Here is a 19,258-nt window from a genome sequence, read left to right on the forward strand (position 1 = left end):
TGAAATTACACTAGACCTAGATGTAACTATGTGGTGGTTGCTGTTATATATAATATATGCTCTCAAAAATCAAACCTTCCTATTTCTTTGAATTATATATTATAGGGAAAAGATATATATTTTTTTTGTCCTTGATCTAAAGTTTCAAAATTTAGAACTTTATCAAAATTAAAATTTATAATACGTATTTATTTGGTTGTTGAAGTTTTAAAATGGACATATTTTTCTTTTCTTCTCTAAGGAGAAAGAATTATAAAAGGATCATGGCTCGCTTTAGTTGACTAATCTGTGATAGTTAAATAAATGGTTGATTTGACAACATATATCTGTTTAATATTATATTTGTGAGTTTTATTTTTCTATTTTCTTCCTCCCTCATCTCCAGCAATTAATATTATTAATTATTGGTACATAAAATTTGAAATAAGTGTCTTTAAATTATATTAAAAAAGGTCTGTTTTGAAATTTGAGGAACCAATTAAAAAATTTTAGAGACTAACCATGTTCATGTGAATTTTCAGGAACCAAATATAGATACATATTTCAAACTTCGTAGATCAAAAAATATATTTTTTTATATATTATATTATGCTTTATACAATTTTTTTTTTCTTGTGAAAAAGATAATCATTCCATTAAAGTTACGTGAGAGACGTACACAAAAAGACAGAGGTTAGATGAAAGCGCTCCAATTTAGCGAAATGACAAAAACGAGAAGATTTTATAGTCGAGGAGGAAGCAAGACTTTAAATCTTTCCAAAGGATGACGGATGAAGAGGTGCAATCTATAAACGCTTGTTTCTCTCGAGCCAAACAGACAAAAGGATGTAGCCAACGACATTTTACCATAGGATGAATCTGCTGCCGCCAGAGTGAACTGGAGAAACTTCAAAAAGAAATGTTCAATCCGATCAGGGAGGGTAGTAGAAATATTATGCTTCATGCATACTCTTTCTATTTCATTAAACTAATTTATCTATCTAACTTCCTTGACTTCTCTTTTGATTAAACAAATTTATTGATCTAACTTCATTTTGTCTATATTAGCTGCGCTCTAATGTGTTGGGTCTGACGAAGTTTCTTTTAAAGGCTAAGAAATTCAAATTTCAAATGAGAATTATTGTCACACTTTTATTTTGTCTATAATATATGTACTTTTCCCACTTAATTTAGTCGACATTAATTTTACTAATATTTTAACCACCATCATTATTGGTTTCTTAAAAAAGACCAACATCTCGTCTACGTCATTGACATCTACTAAATAATTTATTATTGATTCTTATTTTCATACTAATTTTGTTAGTATAAGGCGTGGAAGTTTGAAACTCCGATATCAAGAGAATGAGTTATATATTTTACCGTGTTGTGCTCATGTTGACTTATTTTCGTATTCATACTTATTTAAAAGTATTCTATTTTATTGGGTCATTTTAATGCATGGATTCAACAAGAAAATAATGGATCTAAATCTCTCTTCTTGACATCACTCTATGCACTTCGATGGCTTGTTTCGTTGTAAATTTGTTTCATACCAATCTCACATATATACGATTACATCTCAAGTTTAATTCTTATTTGTTTATTGGTTAAAAATCACATTTTGTCTTTGTACTTTAACTAAAGTAACGATTTAGTCTTTTAACTTTCAAAAGTAACTTTTTATAGGGATTAAATCGTTATTTTTGAAAGTTTAGAGACTAAATCATTACTGTAGTTAAAATTTGGTTTTTAATCTTTTTTATATTTTATTATAATATTTCGTATTAAGGATCTCTCGCGTGGAAAAGATAAGAAGACCTAAATAAGATTTATGATATAAAATGGATGTACTATTCTTCTGTCATCAATCATTGGTTTTGTAATAGAACTTCATTAGTGTTAAGGATCTCACATTGATAAAAGAAGGGACTTAACAATGGTTTATAATAGACATGGGCTACTCCTCTCATTGCCAATTGGTTTTAAGATGGAACCCCATGAATATTAATATGGTATCAGAGCCCACAAGCTCAAACGAAAGAAGGGACTTAACAATGGTTTATAATAGACATGGGCTACTCCTCTCATTGCCAATTGGTTTTGAGATGGAACCCCATGAATATTAATACATAGATCTTTGATATATCCTTTTGAATTCCTTCATACATAGCATATTACCTATTTTCTATATATATATAAAAAGAAAGTAACCGGTGCTGTTCTTTGGAGTGTTTGGCTGGAAAGAAACAACCGATCTTTTCTGGATAAATCTCGCTCTTCTGCTCAACTTTGGGAGGATATTATAGTATTGGCATCAACTTAGTCCTCAAAATCCCATCCTTTTTGTAATTATAATTTCTCTATCATTTTTCTTAATTGGAGTGCTTTTATATAGCCTCCTTCTTTTGTATGTTTCTCACATACCCTTTTAATGAAATGGTTTCTCCTTTCAAAAAAACCTATCCATGAAAAAAAAGAAAGTAGTCTATCTAGAGATATCCAAATATAAATGATTAAATTTATCCTAATCCACCGGCTTAAATTTTTGGATTCATTGATCATTTAATCATGTTTGACACCTATTTTCTATTTCATTATTCTAACTTATATATCTAACTTATTTTTGCCTTATTATATTTTTTGCCTTATTATATTTCTCCAAATTCTAGCTAAGTAAATATTGGCTTACCCCTTCCATCTATTTCTTTAATTATGCCCACATATATTCTCTTATCGCTTTAGTCTTCTTTAATTAATATATGTCGCACTATTATTCAAAAACTCATCTTTAAGAAGGGAAAAAAAAACACCAAATAGAAGTTGACCACATTATATGTTAGTTTATTCTTATCACTTTTGTATTAATATTTAGTTAAGTATATGCTTCTTTATTCGGACTCATTATTTGCCAAATAACGAAAGATATCAAAGTCTTTGCTTTTACTTGGTCCCTAAATCTCATCTTTTTTTTTAATTATGATATATCTATTATTTCGTTGAATTGGAGTACTTACAAAATGGTTTCGATATTTTTTAGCAAAAAAAAAAAATTGTGAGTCACACCAAGCTTTCCCATCTAACTTTGTTTTGTCCTATTACATATTTTCTTATCATTTCATTAATTTCTTTAATTATATATGTTCCTTACGTACTTTTAATGAAATGGTAACTTTTATCTAAAAAAAATTAATTTCTTTAATTATGCCTTGTTTCAAAAAAAAAAAAATATATATATATATATTTAATTATGCCTCATTATAATATATACTTTTCTCACTTTAGTCTACCCCATAAAAAACGAGCGACTCTACATTATTAGTTGTTTTGTGAGATGTTTAAAAAAAAAGTTGTTTTATGAGATGCAAATGGATATAATTTATGAGAAATAATAGAAGCACATAATTTATTTCACCAAGCATTTCTATCTAACCTTGTTTTGTCTTATTAGCTTGTCCATCTATTTTAGTGTTTTTAGTATTTAAGGGGATGTTGTGAAAAAAAAATGCAGCCTACCCTTAAAATGATTAGATAAAATATCTAAAACTTCTAAGTAACAAGAACGATAAATAGATTAGGGAGAAGAAAATTAAACGCCGGATTGATACTGATTCATCCAATGTGGGCTACGTCCAGTTCTCTGCTACCCTTGCACGTTCTACTAAAATGTTAGGAAGAATCTCCCAAGAGTTTACAAGCCCCTTACAATGATTTCTCTCTGATATCCCTCATACAGAAAACGCTCACGAATCACTCTACAAGCCTTTCAAACTCTCGAACGGATACACAAGTATTTAGCTCTCAAATTCTCTTTTCTTGGAGAATTTCTCACGACTCTTTATTTGTGCACACCAATCAAATGACCTATCTATCTCTATTTATAATAGATGGTATGACAAAAACTAAAAGGGAATGGGAAAATAAAAAAGCCCAAACTAAATAGGGGAAGGAAAAAGATTTTCTCCTTGGTTTGGCTCCATAATCCCAACAATATCCCACTTGGAGACAAAGCAAGTAGTATGTCTCCTCTGCAACGGTAGCGACTCCTCTATAGTCATGAAGAAGTCCAACTGAAGTTGCACACAACTTCAATTTATCAACAGGAACGACCTTGGTAAACATATCCGCTGGATTCTGACAACTCAGAATCTTTTCAAGTAACAACATTACATCTTCCAATGCTGATCTGATAAAATGGTATCTTATTTGTATATATTTCGCTCTCAAATGAAACACTGGATTCTTTGCTAAATGAATAGCGCTCTGACTATCATAATGCAAGGTCCTTTTTTCCAATCTCAAGTCAAGTTCTTCCAAGAAAGACTGAAGCCATATCATTTCTTTGCTTACTTTAGTAACTGCAACGTACTCAGCTTCTGTAGTAGAAAGTGCAACTATCTTCTGTAGTTTTGAGACCCAGCTAATCGCAGTATTACCCAACGTAAAAACATATGCGGTAGTACTCTTTCTGCCATCTGTATCCCCTGCCATATTTGCATCTACATATCCCTGCAGTTTAAAATCTGATCTTTTAAAGTGCAGAGCATAATCAGTCGTCTTCCTCAAGTATCTGAATATCCACTTTATAGCCTACCAATGTTGCTTTCCTGGGTTACTCATATACTTGTTGACAACTCCCACTGCATGTGCAATATCGGGTCTTGTACAAACCATGGCATACATCAAGCTTCCTATAGCTGAAGCATATGGCACTCTAGCCATATGATCTCTTTCCTGCTCAGTAGTTGGTGAGTGTTCTTTAGATAATTTAAAATGACTAGATAAAGGAGTACTCACAGGTTTTGCATTTTCCATGTTAAACTTGTTCAATACTTCATTAACATACTCTTTCTGTGACAGTGTCAAAATACCATTTTTTTCTCTTTATCCTCATCCCTAGGATTTTTTTGGCAGCTCTAAAATCTTTCATGTCAAATTCTTTAGATAATTTAGCATTTATCTTCAGAATTCCCTCTTTGTTTGGTCCTGTTATCAACATGTCATCAACATATAGCAATAAAATGATGAATGAGTTACCCTAAGTTCTTATGTAACAACAATGGTCTGCCTGACACCTTTGAAATCGACTGCTACACATAAAACTGTCAAACTTCTTATACCATTTCCTGGGAGCCTGTTTGAGACCATACAGGCTTCTCTGAAGTTTGCATACCATTTTCTCTTGCCCCTGTACTGTAAATCCCTTTTGCTGTAACACGTAAATTTCTTCGTCCAAATCACCATGAAGAAAAGCTATTTTTACATCCATTTGTTCCATCAACGAATCTTCTTCTGCCACTATCGATAGAATAGTCCTAATTAATAATATTTAGTTTAACTACGGTAGAGAAAATCTCATTAAAGTCAATACCTTCCTTTTGTTGAAAGCCTTTGACTATAAGCCTTGCTTTGTACTTTTTGCTGCCGTCGAGCTCTTGTTTCATTCTATATACCCATTTATTCTGCAAAGCTTTCTTATCTCTTGGTAACTCAGCAAGTTGTCATATCTGATTGATCATTAGAGAATTCATTTCATCTTTCATGGCTAACTCCCACTTAACAGAGTCTTCCAGCTGAACTGCCTCTTCATAACATTCAGGTTCACCACTGTTAGTCAGTAAAATGTAATTCAATGTAGGGGAATACCTCTGTGGTGGTCTGATTGGTCTGCTAGATCTTCTAATCGTTGGTGGTGGTATTCTCTGAACCTGATCAGTTTCCACAACTGGTTCATCAGATTCCTCAACTTGTTCATCAGATCCCACAGCTGTTTCTTCAAGAGTAATTGTATTTTGATCTTCAATCTCTATTGTTTTAGTCTCAACCTCAGGAAGACTTATATAGTGAGTATTCTCTGTGCTTCCATTTAACTTTGTCTTTCCTGAATCAACTTTATTTTTGTCTTTGTATAAGATTTTCTCATTGAAGATCGCGTTCTTGCTTCTGATAATCTTCTTGTTTTGGTCATCCCAAAATCTGTAACCTATCTCAGCTCCACCATACCCAATAAAGAAACATTTCTTAGATTTGGCATCCAATTTACTCATGTCTGCAGCATCAATGTGAAGGTAAGATACACAGCCAAAAACCTTTTGATGAGAAAGGTTTACCGGTTTACCAGTCCAGACTTCTTCGGGCAATTTGAAGTCTAGTGATGTGGTCGGGCTCCTATTGATCAGATAGGTCGCACAATTGATTGCCTCTGCTTAAAACATCTTAGGCAATTCTGCATGTATTCTCATGTTCCTAGCATGCTCATTCAGCGTCCTGTTCATTCTCTCTGCCACATCGTTCTGCTGTAGTGTCCCTGGAAGAGTCTTTACCATCAAAATTCCACTTTCTTCACAATATTTCTTGAATTCCCTACTAACATACCACCATTATTTAACCTCAAGCTTTTGATTTTTAGGCCTGTCTCATTCTCTACCATCGCCTTCCATGTTTTGAAAATAGAAAACACATCAGACTTGTGTTTAATAAAATAAGTCCATACCTTCATGCTTGAGTCGTCTATGAAAGTTACATAGTATCTGGAACCTCCAATAGAAGAAACTTCAGAAGGTCCCCACACATCGGTGTGAACCAACTCCAATTTTGTAGACTTTGGCGTTGAACTTGTCTTTGAGAAACTGACACGACTCTGTTTCCCAAATATGCATCCTTCGCATAACTTGTGTTCCACTGCCTTAAGTCCTTCTAGTTTCCCTGTAGAGTGAAGAATTTTCATATCTTTTTCACTCATATGTCCCAGCCTACTGTGCCATAATTGGGTATGACTCGAATGATCTACAACAGCTATCATATCTTTATCTTTGTCGTTGTCGTTAACATACAAAGTTCCTAACTTTCTTCCTCGAGCGATCACCATCGAACCCTTTGTAACTTTCCAGTTTTCTTAACCGAATGATATTTCACATCCTTCATTATCCAGCTATCCCACGGAAATCAGATTCTTCATCATATTCTGAACGTGACGTACCTTGCAAATATTCCAGACTGAACCGTTCGCTATTTTTGAATTAACATCACCAATCCCAATGATGTCCAAAGGCTCTCCATCAGCAAGATACACCTTTCCATGATTTCCTGCAACATAATTCTCAAGAATGTCACGATGTCCTGTTGTATGAAAAGATGCACTTGAATCCACCACTCATGTATTATGAGTGCCCTCAACTGCAAGAATTAGAGCATCATATATTTCTTCAGCAACAACATTTGCACCAGCTTCTTTCCCCTAAGCTTTCTTTGGAGCTTTGCAGTTCCTCCTCAGATGTCATGTCTTACCACAATTCCAACATTCTAGTCTGCTGTTTCTAGACTTGCTTCTGTTATTTCTTAACTTTCCACGTTCATTCTAGTCAGCTGTTTCTAGACTTGCTTCTGTTGTTTCTTGACTTTCCACGTTTTCCGTGGTCTTTGTTATTATTTCTTCCTCTGTCCACATTCAATGTTGTACTAGAAGTAGACGCAATACCAGAATCCTTTCTGCGAATCTCCTCTCCAAGAGTTGCATCTCTGACATCTGCGAATTTCAATCTCTCTTTTCCACAAGAATTTAAAATAGCTACCTTCATAGGCTCCCAACTATCAGGTAAGGATCTCAACAACAAGATAGCATTTAATTTATCCGTAAATGTTAAATCTACAACAACCAGTTTGTTAATCAATGTATCAAATTCATTTATATGGGCAGTCATAGATGTACCTTCATCCATCTTCAAATTAAAAAATTTAGTTGTGAGATACACCTTATTATTTACCGAGGGCTTCTCATATGTGTTGGACAGTGCACTCATCAGCCTCATTGTGGTAGTCTCCTTAGCTACGCTGCTCTGCACATTTTTTGTTAATGTTAGGCGAATCGTACCCAACATCTTCCTGTCCAACTTTTTCCATTTGGCTTCTTCCATTTCATGCGGCTTCTTGTCTAATGGCAATTCCAATTCCAAGGAATGTAGATAATCTACTATCTGATCCTTCCAGTACGAAAAATCAGTTCCATAAAAAATAACCAATTTATCTTCTCCAGTCATCATTATTCAACCTTGGGCTCTGATACCAATTGTTGTGGAAAAAAAATGCAGCCTACACTTAAAAGGATTAAATAAAATAATCTAAAACTTCTAAGTAACAAGAACGATAAATAGATTAGGGAGAAGAAAATTAAACGTCGGATTTATACTGGTTCACCCAATGTGGGCTACGTCCAGTTCTCTGCTACCGTTGCAGGTTCTACTAAAATGTCAAGCCCCTTACGATGATTTCTCTCATATTTCCCACACACAGAAAACGCTCACGAATCACTCTATAAGCCTTTCAAACTCTCGAATGGATACACAAGTATTTAGCTCTCAAATTCTCTTTTCTTGGACAATTTCTCACGACTCTCTATTTGTGCACATCAATCAAATGACCTATATATCTCTATTTATAATAGATGGTATGACAAAAACTAAAAGGGAATGGGAAAATAAAAAAGCTCAAACTAAATAAGACAAGGAAAAATTTAAATGCACATTTTCCTTATAGGAAAAAGATTTTTTCCTTGGTTTGGCTCCATAATTCCAACAGGGGAAGAGATTCCATTTTTAATATCAAAGTCAGAACATAATAATTGAGAACCTATATGTCAAAATGATGTGTTATGAGAATAGTAACAAATGCGACAACAATCTAACCCAAATAGGATTGGTTACTAGTCAGCTAACACATGAAATTTCATAAGGTTAAAATTTTGGGAATGCGCCAAAGTCCAAGTTGGCTTGGTAAAAAGAAGATGATGAATATATAATTGAGGATAATATCTCCATTAGTAGGAGACAAAAAGCAAACGTTCCCAAAAATATAATACCATTGTGGAGGCGTAGAGAGTCCGTTATCTTTCTAACACACTAAATATTACACAATGCTCCTTATTCTATAATAATTATTATTATTATTATTTTTGGTAAAATACATTTTTAGTCTCTGAAAAAAAAAATATCCCCCCAACAAAAATGTCACAAGTTCGCTTCAAATTTTGACAACTCGAAAACAAAACCAAGAAAAAGAAAACGAGAGAGTACAAGAGATAGAAAACTTGGCAAAACGAACGTACTCCCTTCGTGTCCCTCCTTTAAAAATTTTCTTAAGAAAGTTATGCGTTGGCATTGATGGGAGAAAATCAGGGAAGGATGAAACTGTTGAAACCAAAGAAATATAACATACAATATTTTGAAAAAAAAAAAAACTAAATTTAATTTCATATAAAAACTTTTATTTCTTTTTAATCTTTTTTTTTTGAAATATAAAACTATTTCAGTAGAATATGCTAGTAACATACAGAAAAAGAGGAAATCTGTGAAATTAGGAAAAATGGTAGTTACATCATAATTTTACGAAATGGGGAGACTTTAATATCCATTGAGATGCAAAGACTTTTACATATCCTCAAAGATTGAGAGAGGATTTGTATGAGTCTTAAAAACAGATTTGTATGAGTCTTAAAAAAGTCGATTATTGGATTATAACGCTCCAACCAAACATGTTTCCTTCTACATGTTTCCTTCTGTCTCCTTTTTTTTTTTCAGAAAAACAAGGATAAAGATGATCAATAACCTAACAAAATACACCTCTCAAATCTATTTTTTTCCTTAAAAAGGAAACGAGAAATAAAGAAACAAGAAATAATAACATTAATATTATTATTGGAGTAATACTTTTTATTATTTTTTTTGCCACATAAATTTGTTTTTATCTCAGATTACGAATCAAACAGCAAGACTAGATCAGGAGTGAATAACATTCCAGAAAGGTTAACTTCGAATTTTGGAGTACACAGTGGAGTAAGCATGGAACTCGCTGTGGTCGATCTTACCCCTGCTCGATATTTCGAAGCCGCTTTGGCTCTTAAGCAACAATATCATGACCTGTATTCAGCTCTAGGGACACTTGCCCCAACCAGCAGTGCCACTAAGAATGTTAACCTCACTCAACTTCAACTTAAAATTTATAACCGTACCCTGGCGTTTCCAGCTTTTCGGTGCACAACCACAGGAATTCTTACTGAAGTGGTGTTGTGCGTCTTACCTGGGACTGCTGTAACTCTCTACGGTCTTCTTCAGAATTGCTCTGACGCTATAACTCAACAAACTTGTTCTTTAAATCGCACCTTACGGAGCCCGCAGAAGCCTCCCACACATCTCGCCACCCCTTCGCTTTTCGGGGCTCGGCTTTCACTTACTTGGGTTTTTGTTGCTGTCATATTATTGTTCCTCGTCACGTTGAGGGGAAAATTGTTGCAGATCTTCCATCATATGAGGACTGCTAGAGCTCCTGTGAAGGAGGATTGAGAGACAATTGTCAAAGAATAATATTTCGTTCCTGTTAATCTTTTGTTGACCATGTTAAATTTGTGACAATTAAGAAAGAGAAAGAATGAAAAGAAAATTAAGAGCTGTAAAATGTTAGTGGTTGAAAAACTTTTCTATAATCTCAACTATAATACATTCCAGAATCATAAACTTTCAATGTATTCATTATACAAAAGTTTGTACAATTTAACTAGCACTAAGGGAAAGTAAAAAAAGAATGAAAGCAGACCAAATAATTAATCATAATTGGGCTGTTCTTTACAAAGAAAAGATATGCTATATTTCCTAAAGATAGCAACAGTAATATTTGCCAAAAAAGGAAATGGAAGGTAATTGACTAAATCACTAATAATTTGGTGATTGATTGTAGGCTTTATTCCCATTTATTTCTTGACCAAAATCAAGAATGGATATTGCTACTGTTTTAAGGAAATGTGGGAGACTAGTTTGGAAAGTCTGCTGTCATATTTATCAAAATATCCTTCTGCTAATATTGAGTTGAGTGATCTTTATTTTCTGCTATCATTAAGTTGGATGAGTCTTGTTCTTTTACAGTGGTGAGCAACTTTGATGGGAGGCATTTTGTATTGTTGAAAATTTTAATTTTTGTGTTGTTTAAAATAATTTATGTCATGTAATAATTAAAAGCCTGGCTTAGGGCTGCCATACTAGCTACATGCAAAGATAATTATTTTGGAGTTTTTAATGAAACATGGGTTTTCTTGGTGTTAAGAAATTGGATTTAAGCTAAAAAACGAGCATAGTCGAATAGTAATTGACATATATCTCCAACTAAGAGATTGTGAATTCGATCTCTACCTCACATGTTGTACTAAAAAAACAGACAAATTGGATTTCAACTACAATTCGTATACTTGTATGTTATTGTTAGCTTGATAGTACAAAGAGAAGTTACATAAAAGTACCCGAATTTGAAGAGATCAATGCAAAATGTCATCATTACAAAAGATATTTAAATTGAATGACTAAGAGGAGGCACTAATTCTAATGTTGTCTCAAAGTTGACATACTGATTTTTAGCTGTCGTTGAAAAATCAATTTTCTACGCTTGTTCGAAATACTCAAGAGGATTGAACTGTACACATTTCTAGTACAATCTTGAGCAATGGGCAAAATTGTTGAATTCGACCAGGGAGTGGGGTATCGGGATCAAAGTTGACATAAATAAGAGTACCATATTCTAGCTGAAACCGAGCAATAACTGAATCAACTATTTCAGAGCTGCTTTGACATAAAAACTGCACCAATTAGGACTGATTTGTGAAGGGTTTTTATTTTTATTTTATTTTGTTTAATATAATGAATAACATGCTTTCTTGAGATGTGGAAGAAAGAGGCGATGAGCTGCCAATGTATAAGATATGTAAAGATATTAAACTGGTTGACTATCTTTAATAAGGTCGGAGATAAGCATACCTTAATTCAGGTCGATGATTGTATTAGGCAGGGATGTAAGTTGGTCGGGTCGAACCGGATTTCAGACAAAACAAAAAACCGAATCGACCGAAATTATTCAGTTTATACTCGGTCGGGTTGGGTCTATTTTTCCTTTTTTTCTTTTTTTTTTCCTCCTCCCTTAATTCAAGAAAAATTGAAATAGGGTGTGGCTTTTTTCCCCTCTTTTGGGAGAGAGATTCTCACCTCTCCATATTCTAATCCTCCCTAATTTATATTCAAAGATAAATAAATTTTTTTCTTAAACAAAGTATTCAAATCCAAAATCTCTTTTCATTTGGCACCTTCAACAGAAAGCAGAGCTGTTCAAAAATTGTAAGTGTGCATTTGGTTCATTGGTTCGACATTTGTAGCTTGAATCTAGGAAGCCTCAAAAGTTGATCTTAGAATATTGTGTAGCTTGGATTTAGGGAGCCTATGTTTGGGATGCAGGATTGCACCTATAACTTTGATTTAAGTAGTCCGTGTTTGAAGGTTTGGTAACCTAGATTTTTTTTTTTTGGAAATTAATACTACAATAGGTATATGAGAAACATAAAATAAAAAAAAAAAGGCTCATAATCAAAAAAAAGAAAAAAAAAGAAAGAGGATTTTGAAGACCAGGTGGATGGAGAGATTTTTATATCCTCCCAACCATTTGAGAAAGATTTTGAAGAGGCTGCAGATATCTTGCAATTAGGCTCGAACCATATATGTCATAGAATAGAACCAACTACATTTTGCTCCACAAAATATTCCTCCCGAAACCTGGATTTGGATTGTTTGATTTGTTTACGTGTTTTTTTTTTTTCGGTTATTTAGCAAAATGTTCAACCATTGATTTGATCCGATTAAATTTGTAAGTAATTTTGTAACAGGCAATTAATCCATCTGTTTTGAAATTTGTATCTCTTAATTTATATATTTTCTAAACATATTTTTCTTTACTTTTTTTTCACAACCCAAATTAAATTTTAAACTCAATCAATTTGTTCACAATAATTTGGAGCAAAATTTAACATGGATATCATAGATTCAACAAAATATTTAATGATAAAAAAGTTTTAAGAGTCATTAGAAAGTGGCCTAGATAATTACATTAAAGGAAAATATCATCAAACTATTTTTGAAAGCATGTTTGTAAACTTCATTTTCTAAAGTTTTTTTTATTTATCAAACATAGAAATTTGTTTAATTTTAATTATTTAATTTTAAATTTCGGGAATGTAAAGTATAATGTAAGCTTGTATTTGAATATTAGTTGTTTCAAAGATAATCGTTTTGTTACTTTGCATATAGTTAAAAATCAAATAATTTATTTAGCGTGGATAATTTAAAATTAAATATTATTTAATTTCATAGGTTCAAAATAAAATTTAATTTACATTCCTTAATTAGAATATAGATAATTTGAAAATAGATTATTTTTTAAAATTTTAATATGATAACGGTAAATTAAATATATATATTTCCTAATTTTAAACATGAATAAGTTCATAGAAAGTTAATATTCTTATTTTGAAATCAAAATTAAATATATATTTTGAACTATTGATTTACATAGGTATAAATGAAGAGAATAAGATTTGTTTTCTAAGAAGAGGATAATTATATTATTATTTGTTGTAAGAAAAATTAATTTAAATAAAATGTTGTAGGTGAGAAAATAACATTTTTGTGAAAAATAAAAAACCAAAAAAAAACTAAAAAAATTAAAGAAAGAAAAGGAAAAAATGGGTATCTATTATTTTATATATAATCTCTAAATTCTAGCTAATATATGCTCCTGCCCCTTCCATCAATTATTTCTTTAATTATTCTCAATTATATTATGTATTTTTTTTTTACTTTAGTCTTCTCCAATGAATATATATCACACACTATTATTTCACAACCTCATTTTAAAATAAAAATTGACCAACGACTCCAACTTTTTTTTTTTTTTAAAGGAAAACACACTGTTGATTAAGAAAAGATATGAGAAACATGCAATAAAGGAGGTTAACCGCTCTAGTTCACAGAAATGATGAAAATATTATAATTACAAAAGAATGTCAATTTTGAAGACCAAGACTAAGGAGTAATTTTGACTTCACATTATATTAGTTTATTCTTATTATTTTTGTATTAATACTTAGTTAAAAGTTTTTTTTTCTTTTGATAAAATACTTAGTTAAAGTATATGCTTCTTTATTACCCATTTGAAAACAGATATAATCTATGGTTTGAATTTTCTAAATGGGAAGTGATGAGCAATTACCTAGATAATAATAATTTCCCCTTCACACCAAGCTAATAATTTCTGTCTAACTTTGTTTTGTCCTATCTCCCTATCTAATTTTGTCCTATTATATATTTTCTTACGTTCAACTCATTTCTTTAATTATGCCCAACTATAATATGTACACTCATTTTAATATTTCTTTTGAAAATGACCAACGACTCTACATTATTATTGATTTATTCATGATTATTTCTTCCGTATGCTTATTTAATATAGATGCAAATGGATATAATTTATGAGAAATAATAGATGCTAATAATTTATATTTCACCAAGCATTTTCCTTTGTAACCTTGTTTTGAAATATTAGCTTGTCCATCGATTTTAGGGTTTGTAATATTTAAGGGGAAGAGATTCAATTTTTAATATCAATTTCAGAACATATTAATTAAGGACAAATATGTGTCAAAATGATCCTTTTATGTATTATGAACGGTAATAAATTATGATTTTTTTTCGAGAAAGTGGCACCACCATTAAGAGGTATGTGAGAAACATACATACAAAAAAGAAGAGCCTAAAAAAGGCTGTCCAGTTACAAGAAATGGTAGTTATAGAGTAATTACAAAAAAGATTTGATTTGGAGGACCAAGATGAGACATTTATATTGATGTCCTCCCAAAGCAAAGCCTTAGACCTAATAATCTCCGAAAAATGCGGTGTTTCGTTCCAACCATTGGTTCCACATTAGAGATCCAATGGCGTTACTCCAAAGGATATCGCGCTGGCTTTTGATAGGCTTTGACAAAAGCTCGGTAATAAATTTGTCAATAGTTCTGGGGAAAGTAATTTGTATCTGGAAAATATTTAGGATGTGCAGCCAAGCCAAAGAGCAGTTGTGAATGGACAATGAAGAAATAAGTGATCTAAGGATTCGCCATTTTGATAGCATAGAACACACCAATTTGGAAAGCTTACCATTGATGGAAATCGAGCTTGTATCTTATCTGCTGTATTGAGACCTCTGTGGAGAAGGCACCAAAGAAATAATTTGCATTTTTTCGGGATGAGGAGACTCCAAATTATGATAAAAATATATGCCAAATAGGATAGGTACTAGTTAGCTAGCTAATCCATGAAAGGTTAAATGTTCGGAATACAACTACTAATGATAAGGAGAAGACATCACTGAATATATGTAAGGGTTCGTTGCTAATGTTCCTGTTTCTTGTTTTTCGTTTTCAATTTTATTAAAAAAATCAAAGCATTTGACAACTATTTATGTTTCTTGTTTCTCATATTTATATATAAAAAAAACATTCTCAAAGTTGTATAAAAATTTTAGAAAACAACAACAATAAAGGGCCCGTTCGATAACGTGCATGTTTCTTATTTCTCATTTCCAAATTTTATTAAGAAATTTAAGCATTTTGCAACTAATTATGCTTCTTGTTTCTGTTTCCAATTTGTTACAATACATAAATATAAATATAAATATTGTTTGAGTAATTCACGAGTATTAGGACATAAAATTCTATTTTTTCTTTATTAAAAATAAGAAATAGAAACGTTACCAAATCAATCATAACTTTCTTGTTTTTGGACCCTTGTTTCATTTTGTTGTAAAACATAAAAATAAGAATATAGTTTTATCCATTCTTATGAATCCATAAGTGTGGAGTCATACCATTCTATTATATGTTCTTTATTAAAAAAAAAAAAGAAAAGATAAACAAAAACAGAAAAAAAAGAGTCCTAAATTATAAACAATGAGACTATCTTTATTGAGGCCTAAAAGCCCTGAGAGCTTATAAACAAGGTGGACAATATCATTATGAAATCATAGAGGCGTAGAGACCGAATTCGTTGTTTTTAAGGATCCCACATTGATAAGACAAGACACCTAACAAGGATTTATAATATAAGTGGGCTACTCCTTTCGTCGTCAATTGATTTCGAGATGGAACCAAGTCAATATTAATAGTTGTCTCCCCAAATAATAATATAAGTGGTCTCCCTACTCTTTAAGTTTTATTATTATTATTGATTTGGTCGTCCTTCACCTTCTAAAAATAAAAAGTTAGTCTGATCCTTGCAAGTGAAGGTCAATATAATGATTTATTAACATGAAACCTGGATATTGGATCATCTCTCATCTCTATAAAAAGGCAGCTCTAGACCCATCTGCTGAGCAAGCTGCAGAATATATATAGAAGGAAAAAGAAAGAAAAATATTTCTTTTGAGAGGTGATCTATGATGGGGAGAAACAGAGAAATTTTGATAGTGTTATTGAATGTAATAATAATGATGATGGTGTTTGGAGGAGGGGGAGCCAACTTCCAAATGTTCCAAATGGTGCAGCAGTGGCCACCGGCTTATTGCGCTACCTTCCCAAACGACTGCAACACAGCCCTGGCTCAGGCCACCACCAGGTTCACAATACATGGCTACTGGCCCAGTCTAGACAATGGAGACCTGGTAACTCACTGTACAACACATCAGCTCACCCTAGAAGAGGTAATAATTTCCACACCCAATTTTGTAACGCTATCGTTTCTAGTTTCTTTGTTGGTTGTTTCTAGTTTTTTAGAAACATAAAGTTATCTAAAAAGTTTAGAAACAACAAAACTTAAGTTTATTATTTTTTATGTTTATGTTTCTAATTTTTTCCAAAAGGTACGTAAAATCTTTTTCTCTTTTTATTTATTTACTTTTATGATACATAATAGAAATCACAAAATAAATATATAACATACAAATTTTGAAAAAGAAATAAATTAAATTTTATATAGAAACCTTTTATTTCTTTTTAATCCAAAATTTTAGAGTCCAAACATGTTTCTTTTTTCTTAAACAAAGAAAGAACAACCAACAAAATACCACCAAAGCTGTTTTTTGTTTTTTAAATAAAAAAGAGAAAGCGAGAAACAAAGATAAAAGAATTGCATCTTTTTGGATCTTCTTTAGATCTCACCCTCACTTATGAGATGATTCCAAGAATACTAGCACCGTCTTGATCTCCTAAATGTCCACTATTTTGTAATTATGATATATCCACTATTTTTCTCAATTAGAGCTTTTATCTAAAGCCTCTTTTTGTTTTTGTTTCCTCTCATCCCACTTAAATGAAATGATATCTCTCACGATAAGTAATAAACGAGAAATGAGAAACAAGAAATAAAAATATTACCATCGTAATCAGGACGGAGTATAGTACCTTTTTTTTATTATCTTCTTTCACTTGAATTTATGTTTATCTCAGATTACGAATGAAACAGCAGGACTAGATCGGGAGTGGATAACTTTCCAAAAAGGTTGGAATAACTTCCAATTTTGGAGTACACAGTGGAGCAAGCATGGAACTTGCTCTGGTCTTACCCCAGCACTATATTTCGCAGCCGCTTTGGCTCTTAAGCAGCAATATGACCTGTATGCAATTCTAGGCACGCTTGCTCCAACCACCAGTTTCACTAAAAAAGTTGACCTCCGCCAACTTCAACGTGCCATTTATAGCCGTACCGTGACGGAGCCAGCTTTTCGGTGCAGCTTCGGAGAAATTACTGAAGTGGTGTTGTGCGTCTCACCTGGGACTGCTGTAACTCTTTACGGTCCTCTTCAGAACTGCTCCGATGATGTAACTCTAAAAACTTGTTCTTTTAACCGCACCTACTTTTGGAGCCCGCAGAGGCCTCCAACACATCGCACCGCCCCTTCCTTGGTCGCTTCTTCACTGTTCGGGGTTCCGCTTCGGCTTACTTGGGCTTTTGTTGCTGTCATATTATTGTTCCTTGTCGCGGCGAGGGGGAAATTGTTGCAGATCTTCCATCATATGAGGGGGAAATTGTTGCAGATCTTTCCTAATATGAGGACTGCTAGAGCTGATCCAGTGAAGGAGGATTGAGAGACTATCATCGAAGAATAATATTCAGTCAACATCCGTCTCTTCTTGGCCATCGTTAAAATTTTGATAGCTAAAAATGAGACTTTTTGTTTTTTGTTTTTTCAAAAAAGATTAGTAGCGGTCAAAATTTTAATGTCGACATGAATAGGTGGGGATCGGGTATTGTTGGTAATGAAAACCAACTGTATGATTTTTGATTTTGTGTCGTTTAATATAATTATGTCATGTAATATAAATAACGTAGCTAGCTTGCTTGGGGCAGCTGCTAGCTACATGCAAATTAGAGACTTGTTTTTGAGTGTTTAAATGAAACATGGGTTTGCTTGATGTTAAGAAATTTGATTTCAGCTACATAATTCATACAGCCTTTCGTATGTGCTTAATGGAGAATTAGGGTAGGTTTTTAATTGCTCGCTTCCTTATTTGTTTTTGGGTATTATTTTTTTTTTTTTTGAGTTTGTCGTTTTCTTTCTTTCTTTCTTTCTTTTCTTTTCTTTTCTTTTCTTTTTTTTTTTGAAAGATAAACGATTTCATTTGCATTCTTTTCTTCGAAATCACTAATTTGTATATTATTTTCAAATAGTACTCTTTTAACTAGATGTGATTTTGGCCAACGACAAACTAATTTGGTCGTATCAAAATTTCTTCCAAACATTTTTTTAATTTCTGGTGTATTGTGCTTTCCTCCTTATGGTTAATTCTTTGTGTTGATCTATAATCTCTACCTTATAATTAAATGTTAGAAACAAGAATTATTATTTAGAAGTTGCTGAATAATTTTTCTTAATCTGTTTGGGACGATATTAGAATATAGCTACCTTTTCTTGATGGTCTAAATCGACCTTTTATTTTATATTTTATATTTTATATTTTTGTAATTATAACATCTCCTCAGTCCACCTTTTTCCAAATTAGAGTGCTTTCACATGGTCTCATTTTTATATGTTCTTCACTATTTCTCCGTTAACTCATCTTTAGAAGGATGTCAAAGTTTCAACATCTAATTGATCTTCCAAGACCCCCTAATAATTACAATATTTCTACCATACACTTAATTGGATTGCTTTCCTATAGCATTTTTTTTATTAGTGTCTCTTAACCAAAAAAAAAGATTGAGATACTTTTTTGAAGGTTTTTGTGTGGCATGTATAAGAATAAATTTATGTTCTTTCATTATTTAAATTTCTTGAAGTTATTATAGAGATATTGAGAATCTTTAAACATTTCGTCTTACATTTCATTTTAATTTATTTCCTTCTACCTTTTAAGTTATCATTTATTCAAATAAATTTGAAGTAATATAATTGGTTAAACTAGTCACACATTAACTTTTGGGGAGAGATT

General features: G+C 32.2%; 1 protein-coding gene across 1 annotated transcript; it reads left to right on the forward strand.

Moving 5' to 3' along the window:
* Nucleotides 1-16,199: 16,199 nt before the first annotated feature.
* On the forward strand, nucleotides 16,200-18,251 carry LOC111013123 (uncharacterized). Its single transcript, XM_022287501.2, has 2 exons — nucleotides 16,200-16,530; nucleotides 17,276-18,251. Exons 1-2 carry the CDS (start codon nucleotides 16,267-16,269, stop codon nucleotides 17,912-17,914), a joined length of 903 nt encoding a protein of 300 aa, XP_022143193.1. The 5' UTR covers nucleotides 16,200-16,266; the 3' UTR covers nucleotides 17,915-18,251.
* Nucleotides 18,252-19,258: the final 1,007 nt, after the last annotated feature.

This window comes from Momordica charantia, assembly GCF_013281855.1.
Source record: "Momordica charantia cultivar OHB3-1 chromosome 8 unlocalized genomic scaffold, Mcharantia_2.0 BLBB01000008.1, whole genome shotgun sequence".
NCBI classification, from domain to species: Eukaryota; Viridiplantae; Streptophyta; class Magnoliopsida; order Cucurbitales; family Cucurbitaceae; genus Momordica; species Momordica charantia.

Bases quoted from the DNA above. Each gene is read 5' to 3' on its own strand.
- LOC111013123 (XM_022287501.2), top strand. From the start codon at position 16,267: ATGATGGGGAGAAACAGAGAAATTTTGATAGTGTTATTGAATGTAATA. The intron at 16,531-17,275 runs GTAATAATTTCC...TGTTTATCTCAG, and splicing joins ATCAGCTCACCCTAGAAGAG to ATTACGAATGAAACAGCAGG.